This window comes from Schistocerca gregaria, chromosome 5 (assembly GCF_023897955.1).
Source record: "Schistocerca gregaria isolate iqSchGreg1 chromosome 5, iqSchGreg1.2, whole genome shotgun sequence".
In the NCBI taxonomy this organism is placed as follows: domain Eukaryota; kingdom Metazoa; phylum Arthropoda; class Insecta; order Orthoptera; family Acrididae; genus Schistocerca; species Schistocerca gregaria.
In genome coordinates this window covers 293,447,414-293,460,310 of record NC_064924.1, presented here as the reverse complement: position 1 = coordinate 293,460,310, position 12,897 = coordinate 293,447,414, and the positions used below count along the sequence as shown (strand labels likewise).

Here is a 12,897-nt window from a genome sequence, read left to right as displayed (position 1 = left end):
AACATCGTCCTTCCATCTGCATATAATATGTTGACAACTGGGCCATCTCTTTTTATCGGAGAAAGTGCCATGGGTTTTGTAAATGTGAATTTCATTTCACAATGTGATAATGACTAAGGGTGGGACTTTTCTTTTCTCCTCCTGAATATGAGTTTTGTGTTCTAACCATTTTACTAGGTTTTATACTAACCTTGAAACTCTAAAGACTCTTAAAGCTACATAATTCAAGTTGCTGTTGTACCATCCTGCTTTAAGTTTTCCTAAATCATGTCAGGTGACTGCCAAACGGTTCCTTCAAAAAAGTGTCATGGTCGTTTCCCTTTCTCATATTTGTCTAAGAATCATGGTGCTTCGCTTGCAATGGGCTGATAAGACTAATATATGTCCCCACTTCTGAAACCAGACATGCGTTTCTCAAATCATCCATGCACATAATTTTTCGTTTCCAGTGTTGGTGCATGTTCTGGAAATGTGACGATGCAGCTTACGGTTGCGATTTTTCTACCTTCGCGAGGCAGGAGCGTGTTTACATCGGATCTCATCAGTTCTGCCAAATTTGGATACCGGTACCCCACTTATAACTTTTCTTCTCTTTAGGAAGTGTCGGATATGATTGATGTGCCTGTGTGCAATTCCGATAGTGGACGTTGAAGACGGTTCCTGCAAGGAACAGTTGATCTTCTTCATTAGACTGCGCAATGTTCTCCCAATGCGGGTATCGTCGTAGTAAATTTATCTGGTTTTCATTTCCCTACTGAACACGCCACTTAAAAATCATATTTGACTAACTGCGGTACCGGTACGTATGGGAGTAAATGGATCGTCGAATATTTTTACGATTTTCTTGTAAATGTTTAATAAAAATTTACAACAACGTTGCCATTAAAATACTTCACTCAATTTCGTAGTCAAGTTGTCAGTTATAGAACCTTGCTCACAGTTTTTAGTATTCTATCGACGTGATTGTATTTTTTAATTGGTGAATATACGCTGGCAAACTTATTTGCAGAAACTGATGAATGAATTTGTTTCTTTTTATTGCCAGTGTTCGAATATTAAATTATATTCTCGAATGTGTATGCGGATCGATCTCCTTTTTTCTTAGTCGAATCGATCTGTCGATATGTAGTGGACGACCCGACCTTATGGTCGAAGTGGACGACGCTTTTCTTACAGGTGCTGCACCCTTTAGGGCGAAACAGAGAATTATTACTGGCACTCGTCAGACCACGTTGACATGAGCGGCACCTACTCGAACTAATGCGTACTAGATGTGCTTGCGGGAACCACGTTTGACACACTTGGGGTTCGATGTCGGTGGAACGTAAGATAAGGAATTGTTCGTGGATGAAGTAATAGTTTATCAACAAGCCAACAGCAAGACTACACTGAGTTACTGTTAAGGTGTTTACTGCCATCTGTCTGTGTCGTGCCGTATAGATCTGCGCGGCATATTGAAAAAGCAAGCAATGTTTGTACGTTGTAGTGTTGGCTACCATGTAGAAGTTTCTGTATATAACCACCTGTTCAAAGTAAACGCGCTCATAAAATTTTCGAAATGAAGTCCTTCGTACCGTACCCAGAAGACAGCGATTTTCCTATCGAAAATCTCCCATATGGCGTGTTCTCCACCAAGAAAGATGTAAGTAGATGATACATTTCTATGTTTTGCATTCGAGGAATGTTATGTAAAGCGACCTTTGAGCCTGTATACACACGTTTATTCCCTTACGGATTAAACGCGTACTTCGAGACTGCCTTCATGCTGTGAGAGCAAAGTTTTAATGCTGCTCAATTTTATTCAAGGAAAAATTCCAATTTCTTGATGATATACGCATTTTCCTTCTTAGAAGAACCTTATATACTTCGGACCGCGCGGTTTGAGGCGCAATGTCACGGACTGCGCGGCCCCTCCCGCCAGAGGTTCGAAATCTCCCTCGGGCAAGGGTGGGTGTGTTGTTCTTGGCAGAAGTTAGTGAAGTAGTGTGTGAGTCTAAGGACCAATGATCTCAGCAGTTAGGTCCCTTAGGAATTCACACACATTTTAAATACTACGAGAGAACGTTTGCGCAACGTTAAATAGTTTTCATCTCTATTTAGAACTGAGCAAAGGTCTGTATCCATCAGAATTCTTTTAGTTTAATTTGTAAATGGTATAGCCTTCGTGCTTTAATATTGCCCTGTACACTATACCAAATGAATAGTTAAATAGCGACCTACTATATTTTTTTGGTGTAACTAAAATAATAAAATATTACATCTCGAGGATGGAGGATCGATACGTAATGAAAGGCCGGTGAAATTTCTACAATGTTAGCTCATGTTTAATACATCAAAGACGGTATCATTGTCTCAGTTTTATGGACGAGAGACTATAATGAGAAAACGGCGTTCCGGTCATCTTCATCCGCCGCATGCTTAAAAAATACAGGTTAATCTGCTACCAAACATTTGATATTCACATTCTTTGGCAGTTCACAACCAAATCACCACATTTCAGCCTAGCGTAGCCCTCGGGCTACGCTACTGATCAATCTGTCGCCGCAACCAAATCGAGCGATTTGAGCCAGACGCAAATTGTAGGTCCTCACTTTAGCGACTCACGTTTTATGGCCACTAAAAATATGTGGTTTTAGGAGTATTCCTGTACATTTATTGCTGTAAGATATTTTCTAAACGAAAAGAGAGTGGTCTGAAAGACATTTTCGGAGGAGATGAGTCGTACAATGGATTATTCCATCGAAAATTTGACTCTCAAAATTAAATATGGTAATTTCTAATTATCGGTCTGGTTTCTGAGGTTCGAATTTTCGTGTGCTGTTTTCGTAATAAATGCCAATTTTGTAGCAAGGACTATCTACAGTCTCTGGGGGAACCATGGGCGTCCGCAGAAATTAATCAAGGGTGAGAGGGAAATGGGGGCAAGGCTCTATGTTTTATGAGAGTGAGTTAATCAGCTTCAAGACGTGTCATGCCACAGATAGCACGAACTCCCTATATCAAAGAGAATGTATGATTGGTTATCCATGATGTGTGAGAATGTATTTTGTACACTAGAACCAGAGAGGGATGGGGCGGGGCACCCCCCCCCCCTTTTCCTCCTTGCGGACGCCTGTGGATGGGACGCTTACATTTTATAGCAATAAAGGGTCTTTGTAGTTAGACAACCGTTGTTCGTTGTATGGCGCTTAATTTAAATATAAAATGAAGCTCTCCAGATTGAGGATAAAACGTGTTCCACAACTTTAAGTTGTAAATCTTCCACATTTTTTTCTGCTATCAGTTGAATATAGGAACAGCATGTTTTAGGAAACAGAGTGAGGTGTCGCACTTGTTGGTGACCTCGCATTCACGACGACGACGCTTCTGATCCCCGTAGGTCTTGCGATTTAGTTTCTTCATGATTTATCAAATTCGCTTGTCAGGTTGGTTAAGGTGCCCTACACCTGTGCGTCTTAGGCCTGTTCGCCGTGCGCCTGTGCTTGCCCCATACGCAAGTAGAGGCATGCGTGAAGTTGCATGCCTTTTTGTTAACACGCGCTCAAGAGTGATCCCATTCGCATTGGGCGCCCGCCCGGGACGCGCGCAACTGCTTGAAGGTGGAGAAACCGCTTTTCCGATTTTCACTCTGCAAAAATTCTTGAATGTATACAAGGCTATTCTAGATCGTTTTTTGAACTTATTTTTTTCAACAAAAGCTTTACTTTCCTTGTGAGAAAAGAATGCGGCTGCTTTTCATTTCGGGTGCTTTTTTTTAGTTGCGTAATTTTTCTCAATCAGTTTTTGAAGAAAATAATTTGTTTAAAAGTACGGCTTTTTCGCGTGTGGTAGTGTGGGAGCCTTGCGTCGTAATAAACCAGTTTCGTTTCCATAGTCCGTAATCTTACGAAATGAATCTTGTATTGAAAAAGTGTGATAGCGTGTAGCTTACCGTTTACTACGCTTTACTGCAAGTGAAATGTAGCTAATAGCAGAAAAAAGTTCTGTCTCAAGTAAATGCGACAATGCCGCGAACTCAAGCCGACGCAGTTCCCGTGTGCTTAGCGCATTGTCACGAACACTGCAGAATTGAAAAGCGAATTACCAGCGAACAGTACAGGTCTAGTGTCGGACCTCGAGTGATTTTAATCGTCCATGTTCAGAAAACTCCAAGTACATACGAATTTTCCCCTTGTCGACCACTGCTTACACTGGACAGTCATCTATTATGGTCTTACAGTAGTCCCCGTGCTGCATCACAAAAGGCACTCGAATAATTATTGTTCATATTTTACACTAAAGCTGAATATACATTTGCTATATGAAGCTAGAACAGGAGACTAGATTAATGTAAGACAAAACTTTGCTGTGGGTTGACTACAATAAAATCTTGTGACATCCTATTTAATTGCTTTCTAAATGGAGATTAAAAACGGCAGACGCAAAAAATTGTTTGAAGTAATTAATAAGCAAGATGTTCGTGTTTGTCGTTTTAGTTTTCGTATTTTTGGGAGACTGCCGTTCCACAAATTGTAAATAATTACCTAGTCTGCGCTTTTAAGGAACTGTGTAAAGTTCTTAGCAATAATATTTCCTTTAGCAAATTCATATGAAGAGACCAAGGCTAAGTGTAACACAGTTTTAAAGGGCTTTCCCTCGGATCACTTCATCTCACCTAGCTCAATTTTTTAAATTCTGCTCTCTGTTTCGAAGTAAGATGTTTGTATTTCGATTTTCCTATTTTAACAGAAAGGATAATGGGCGGTGTGCGGTCAGCGTAAGCACTAAACAATGCAGGCCGGGTAAACGCATTACGATGCATGTGTTCTGTTGTATGCTCGTGCTGTTCAGACCAGTTTAAACTGTGGGAAGTGCTTGTCTTTGTTTTCGATCTGTGTTTTTTGCCCCTCATTGACTGGCTGATTGACGCGGGCAAAAGAATTGTCACACTTCGACAGCTAACACACCAGTTTGTAGATACACAAGCTCAGACACCAGTTGTTCTCCGCCAGCCAGTCTGAGCCATCTTACAGAGAAACGACGTCATTGTTTTACTGGAACTGTTTTGACAGTACAGTGACTCTTCGAGGTTCGAAGCACAGAAGAAATAGGAGGTTATGGACTCATCTCTTGAGTACTGACCAACGTTTAGTAACATTTTTTATTTACATGAATAACTAAAAAATTTTGTTTGCGCAAGGTTATTTGTCGTACATAACGACAGTAGTACACCTCAGTATCCGCTGCAGAACACTGAGGAAAAACTTTGAATGGTACAGCTTTTTTTAGAGGTGTAAGAGGAGAGGAAAAGTTGTGCATGACGATAAGGTAAGATCAGTTAGTGCACAATCATTGTTCTGAAAGAAAGCTCTGCACAGAATTAACTTTGTTCCCATTAATTATACAGAAGCACGTGCTTTACAAATTTACCTTTATAGAAGAGCGTTTATTGCACTCCTGACACTCCTCGTCAAGAACAAGTGTCAGCTTTGGTGACGTCTTTGTGTGCTTCCATCAAAGCAGGTTTGTCCTTGAGGTCCTAAAATCGTTTGTCAAGTTTTTTTTTCTCTTTTCGTAACGATGTGGTACTTGGCAATGGCGATGGCCCATCGACTGGAGCTAGCAACGACCTATCAGAATAATCTCCGTCTTGTGGCACAGACAGATTGAAAAGCGAAGCTCATTCGGGTAATTCCGTTTTTCTCATTTGTTCTGCTTCCACTGACAAGGAACTATGCACAGCTCTTGGAATTAAAACATCGTTTAAGAAACCGAGGCCAAGTGGAATTGCAGTATGAAGGACTTTTCCCTGGATCACCAAATCTGACCCTGCCAACTTTCTTAAAAATTCATCTGTGCGAGTTGCTCTGAGATGTTTTCATTTCGATTTCACCGTTTTAACAGAGATAATAATTGAAGGAGGTAAGAAGTCGTGGCTTTTTGACTCCCTATTGTAACAAAACTATAAAAATGCTGACACTAAGAAATGCCTGTTTTGTACACAAATCTGAGAATAAAACTTTGCGTGTATCACTACAGCACTTAAATTGTTTTCCCATCGATTGTGAAATTTGAAGGAACTTCTTTCTCTGACGAAAAAAAACTTGTGCAGTAACCCCTGATAAAAACAGGCGGAAGACGTCTGATACGTTTAATGAAGTAAGTGAATCATGGCTCAACCGGATCGCGCCGGAAATGTTAATATTCTGAATGTCCCCAGCGGGTCACGACCCGGCCGTCAATGAGAACGTGGCTAAGGACCATCAGGGCCGTTTCTATCGCCTAAGGTGACAGCAGCACAGGGCGTAAAAATTAATTTCAAATCAAAGGGCGAAAAAATTGAGCAAATGAGAAATAATTAAAACACCGAACTGTTTCCAAAAGCATACAGAACAGTTACTTATACGAGGGTAATACCGAAAGTAAGGTCTCCTGTTTTTTATAAGTACATAGACCTGTTTATTTTTTCAGTGGTTTACATCAGTTTACAGCTTGAACATTTATCTATTTTTCGACATAATCACTATTTCTGTCGATGCATTTTTGTAGACGCTGTGGCAGTTTTTGTATGTCCGTGTCATACCAGCTCGCCGCCATGCTGTTCAGAAAGTTATGAACTTCTTCTTTCACCTCGTCGGAGCTGAATCGCTGGGACCACAATTAACGATGACAGGTACTGTGAGACTCTTAAACAAATTCAAACGGGCAGTTCAGAACCGAGAAGAGGAATGTTGAGCAAGAGCGTACACATTCTCCATGACAACGCTCGCCCGCTTATCGCTCGGCAAACCGGTGCTCTCCTGCAACAGTTTCAGTGGAACATAATCACCCATCCACCCTATAGTCCTGACTTGGCTCCCAGTGACTATCACCTGTTCCCTAGGTTAAAAGAACATTTGGCCGGAAAGCGATTCAGCTCCGACGACGAGGTGAAAAAACAGGTTCATAACATTCTGAACAGCATGGCAGCTAGCTGGTATGAGATGGGGATACAAAAACTGTAACAGCGTCTACCGAAAATGCATCGACAGAAATGGTGATTATGGGCGAAAAATAGCTAAACGTTCAAGCTGTAAATTGATGTAAACCATTGTAGAAATAAAGAGGTGTGTTATTCTGATGACTATGTACTGCGGCGACCACAGCCGTTGCGAAACACATCAGGCGAATTCGCAATTGCGAATAATGACTACCATCAGCTATAGAATGGAATGACGACAATGAAAATGTGCTGGACCGGGATTCGGGGCAGGATTTTCTGAACGCTCGCGATAAGCGGGAAATTCGGGTTAGTCCAGGTCTGGCACAAATTTTCATTGTTGTCATTCCATTATACAGCTGATGGAAGTCATTATTGGCAATTGCGAATTCATCCGATGAGTTACTTAATAAGTCTTTATTTAGTTTGACGAAAATAAATACAATGTATCTACCCACCTCAAAACTACAGCAGCCGCTACTGACTACGAAACGGAAACAAGAGAAAGAGCTACTTCCTTCAGACAACCACATAATCCATCCCTCAGAGGTATCTGAATCTGGACCCATCTCGGACGATTGATCAGAAGCCAGTCGCGTAGACTACAGCAGCTAATAAAAGTTATAGGACTCTCAATAGCAAATGCAATAGTGTTTTCAAGTGTCTCTCTTGGTTACAAGACTAGCAATACGTTATTGGTTCTGAGAGAAGTCTTCTACTTCGTAATGGGTGTGTTACAGCGACAAAAGATTCACTGCTACAAAGTGTGGCCACCAGTCTTACAAAACCACATTACTGGATTTGTCCGTCAGCCTCAGACCCATACCAGGCTGGATTAATATATGTGAGACGTGCTTATCGCACACTCTATCTTAAACGTGTGGCCCCTAAACAAATTACGCAGCAAAGTGCTATAAGAGGAAAACATCAAATGCAGGGATTGCAGGCATTTTCCAAATGATTTGTCAGATCTACTGTCTTAGAAAAGAACGATAAAAAGATTTAGTAATATCCTGTCTACAGCCTTCTCGTCTCTCAGAAGCGACAGACCCTGAACTTGGCCATTCCGCCCCATTTGTCAGTTTGCTTTCAATGACTTCCCCGCGGTTTCTTGGAGCCAGTGAGATGGCTCTTCCATTTGGGACTAGCGGGAGGGTGATGGACGTTGCTGTCAGCTTGTATTCCAGACCTGGCTTCCGCAAGAGTCAGAGCCCGTGCTCCTGTGATGGTAGCAGCGACTGAGACGCACAGTATCTCTCCAAAAATATGTCGATGATTGTGCAGTTATTAGGTACGTGTATCCTTTTTTCCCAACAGTCATTGTTCCTGTGTCTTTCGCAATTTGAATCACGCTGGTGGTAGGTTAATTGGTCTTTGGAGAATAAGCTTATTGACAGACGGTGTTCTCAGAATGAAATTTTCACTCTGCAGCGGAGTGTGGGCTGATATGAAACTACCTGGCAGAATAAAACTGTGTGCCGGACAGAGACTCGAATTCGGGACCTTTGCCTTTTGCGGGCAAATGCGCTACCAACTGAGCTACCCAAGCACGACTCACGCCCTGTCCTCACAGCTTTAATTCTGCAGTACCTCGTCTCCTACCTTCCAAACTTCGCAGCAGCTCTCCTGCATACCTTGCAGAACCAGCACTCCTGAAAGAAAAGATATTGCGGAGACATGCATGCAAGGTATGAAGGGGAGCTTCTGCGAAGTTTAGAAGGTAGGAGACGAGGTACTGGCGGAATTAAAGCTGTGAGGACGGGGCGTGAGTCGTGCTTGGGTAGTTCAGTTAGTTACGGACGATACACGCGATTACACTGGCTACAGACGTCCGATCCACATGGTACATCACAGTCAACGGTAAACAGATTACCCGATCACGCCTTCACAAGATAAATATGGCGGAATCGCCTCTCGTGTAGATTGTGGAATGCCAGACACGGATAAACACCGTCTCACATGTGGCGCGTCAGAAGATGTATGGCGCTTGGCGCGACAGATTTTGTCGTATTTTCTACGAGTGACTCCGCAACACATTACAACTCGGTTCTACTATTTCCAGATCAACAGTATTTCCCGCGCACCAAAACCAACGCAGTCACTTGGATCCGTGGGCATGCGGTACACTACTTATTTCACGATGGACCTAAAGATGTATTCGACTTTTGGAACTACCTACAAGAACGTCATTGCATGATCGTACGGAACCCAAAATACGGACAGTATTTTTCTAATTACTCAGGGAGTGACCTACGCGACCCTCCACGCAGCTGGATCATCAACAGGTAGGAGAAGACACCCAGTGACTGAGCTGACAAGACTACGTCCGATTCTGGGTGGAATATGCGAAATATGTGAAAACCTACGTGGATGATGAAGCGTAAGGAGAGTAGCGACACACCGCTCTGCATCATGCACGCAACACTTTTCTTTTTTTTTTCGTTTTCCCCATATATGTTACTTCGGTGTAGGAACGTGCCGAGATATTGTTGTGTTTATTCAGAGCACGATGTGGTGCTAGGTACATTTATTTTTGTTATGGTATAAAGTAAATCCAAATTACGAATATATTAAAATTAGTAAATAAAAATATATAAATAAATAAAAACAAAATCCCACAAAAGATTTCACCTTACCATCCCTGATACCTTGACGGGCGACGGGGACACTGTGGCCAGGCCTCGGGTTACGACCTCTGATCAATCTGCCCTCCCTTCCAAAAAAAAAAAAACATTGGTAGAGCACTTGCCCGAGAAAGGCAAAGGTCCCGAGTTCCAGTCTCGGTGCGGCACACGCAGTTTTAATCTGTCAGGAAGTTTCAGACAGTGTTCTATTGGTAAGGTCGCATTTTTTTATTGTATAGCATAGCGGGACAGGTATCGCGACCTCAGTGAGTCTATGACTTTGTGTGTGGGATGAGTGTACTTTTGCTGTACTGTGGTCTTCGCTCAGTCTCGTTTGTGTGTCTTACTTGACTTATTCGACCTGCGAATGGTAGGAAGAGTTCGACTGTGGTGTGCGTACTGTAAGACCTTCAGTACACACACCATCAGATTATATGACTTGTAGCTCTAACGAAGTAGGCGAGTGTCAGCAATATGTCTCGTGGTCTTATCGTGGCGTGTTTATCTTCTGCCGTTAGGTCAGTTGATAGAAATGCCACTTTCACTCTTAGAGTAGCAGATTGACGGTGACCAACTTTAAACAGAACTTGATTAATTTTCACACACATTTATTAAAATAATAACAAGCATAAAAATTAGTTAACTTGGTTCTGGAGGCTATTTACAATTGACAATCTGAAGTTCCTTTGGTACTGGTACGTTAATCTTATTCTCCATATATCTCTTCTACTTGACAAAAGTGTCTATATATTTATCTTCATGGCTATGTACAGGAATATGATAATCTTATTAGGCGCAGACTGAAACTTGACCATAGACTGGTACAGACAAATGTAGAACTCATACAGACTGATGCAGACAAATGCAGACTGACTAATCGGAGGTCTGTACACTTGTTATAATACCTCGCGCGTTCATGTATCACTGCGCGAGTGTGATCCGCGAGGAGAAAAGGTTCTACGTTAGCAGCAATCTCATTGGCTGCGTTATATATTAATACTCGGATCGGCGGAAGCAGAATTTGGTCCGTCTGTATGGCAGCGCCATCTCGTAGTGCGGAGACGGACGAGCGCTGCGCTGTTGTGCTTAGCAGGGTGCGCTTTAGTGGGAAAGTTGCGTATGCGCTGACTACGCGAACTATGTACACAACATAGACGTAATCTAGGCGTGTATTTGGCTCAGCTTTTGGTATTTCCACCAATATGTTGGTTTCTGCTTTCGTTATTACCGTTGGCTGGAGATCCCTCGGCCAGAACTGATATAGCAACAGTATCAGCTACCAGGCTGGAGGTGATTATAGCTATTTCAATGCAGTTTCTCAGCCATTGCTGGGTAGTGTGTCCACGATCATACCCCACGCACCAGCATTCACATGTATATGTTATAGAGGAAGTGGAAGTTTCAGGGAAAGTATACCATCACTAGTGATAGTGGACCATCACTGGCCCATTTAGTGAAAATGGATTACGGATTCCAGTTCAAACAAAACACACTGACTAGGGATAGTGCAATATCACTAGTTAATGTATACCTTCACTGCCAAGAGGTAACGAATGTGAACCATCGCTGTAATAACAAAACAGTCGTACTTCGAAAGTTACATTTGTCACCTGTAGTTTGAAAGCAGTCATATTAGGTAAAATTCATTTATTACACCAAGGACGTGCAGCATGGCACTTCAAGATTCACAACACATTTTTGTTTTCAAGAAGCATCTCAGAGTCTGACATTTTTGCTGGCAGTTTCACTTGAAGAATCCCTGACCGTTTCCCATCGACGGAGATGCCGCAACTGTCCTCAGGGCAACAGTTTTCTCTGCTAGAACTTCCTCCTCTGAGATTATTCTTAGAGGGCAAGGACTGAACTGGGACCTGAAACAAAATGTTGTAACTGCAGTGGCATATCGTATAAGATTAACTTGACATCTGAAATTTACCTCCTTGAACAGCATTTGCTTCACTACTATTCCTTTTTGCTTTTGTAAACAAGGCTCATACAAACTAAGATAAATTTGGACATCTCTGTATGTTATATTGCAGAAGTTTGACTTACAGCTTTTCTTCATTCGGTCGCGTCCACTGTGGCCAGTCGTTACGTGAGCATCATGCAGAATATCATACAATTCTTCGTCATAAACCTACTATTTAATCTTACCTGTTTCAGTTACAGGTTGTATTAATTTCGTTGCTCGATTCACTTCCAGCACCTCATATATCTTCAAAAGCTTGTAGTCGTTGCCGTCCCTCTTTCGTCGAGATTTTAGTGATTTAGCTTTGTTGATAGGTGATTCGTACCTCCCTCTGTCCATGAAGACAGAATTATAACTGAGATTTCCCCGTTCCACTCTGATGTTCGTAAAACTTTACCGATTCAACCATAACTGCACTACTGTGAACCATAACTGCATTACTGTCAACCGTAACTGCACTGCTGTATAACGTAACAATAAAGACCTGACGACAATTACAATCATGCTGATGCGTACTAGCATTGTTGGTTGCACCGTTAATAACCTGGGAGCAGCGATGGTGCACCTTCACCAGCGTATAATATGCTACTGTACACTTTCCTTAGCCGAATACAGTGATGTTCACCTTCACTAGTGCATGTGTTTTTTTTTTTTCAGTTTCTGGTAAGCTATGACTGATCGTTTTAATAATGGTGTTCATCCGCTAGGGAAGGTTGACATTCCCCAATCTTCCACTTCCAGTGTACATATACACCCACATGTCGGAGTCAGAGGGGTGGCCTATACTGCAGGCGAATTGCTTTTCGCTGAGGTGGTTGTAGAGGTGTATTTTGTAGTGCTTTACAACACATACCATAAGTATCTTTCATTGGAGGCATCAAAATTTTACTATAATATCACACAATCTAGTAATGTAACGGTGGTTTGGTAGGGGTTTATCCATCGTGGTGTGGTATTTCCTATACGTACAATATCTTTGGTTAGAAATCGGTAGTGCTCATAGAATTTGCTATGGCGACGTAATTTCTGCCGGTGCGTTTGTTTTTAACACTGTGACGTCACACACGGTAGTAATGGAGTGACAGTGTAGCAACGCTACAAAAATGGGGATCACGCTGCTTTGCATTTGGTCGAGAGTATCACGATGTTGATAGCAGGTGACGTTGCGAAACGACGTCGCGATGCGATGTCGTGACGTGACGACATGACGCGACGCGATGTTGACGTTGATACACAACTCGCGTAACTGGGTAAAATGTGTAAAATTGTGGAAAATACGGAAAAATTAGATTAGTTATATATCTGTCTGGATGTGGTGTATGCTGGTGCTTCTAATGACATAATAT

The 12,897-nt window shown here is 42.1% G+C and overlaps 1 protein-coding gene across 1 annotated transcript in view; it reads left to right on the top strand.

Moving 5' to 3' along the window:
- Window positions 1-1,236: 1,236 nt before the first annotated feature.
- Window positions 1,237-12,897, top strand: part of LOC126272715 (fumarylacetoacetase) — a 66,969-nt gene continuing 55,308 nt past the window's right edge. Inside the window, exon 1 of the mRNA XM_049975750.1 lies at window positions 1,237-1,642. Coding sequence (XP_049831707.1) covers window positions 1,559-1,642 — 84 coding nt within the window. The 5' untranslated portion in view covers window positions 1,237-1,558. The remainder of the gene's footprint in view (window positions 1,643-12,897) is intronic.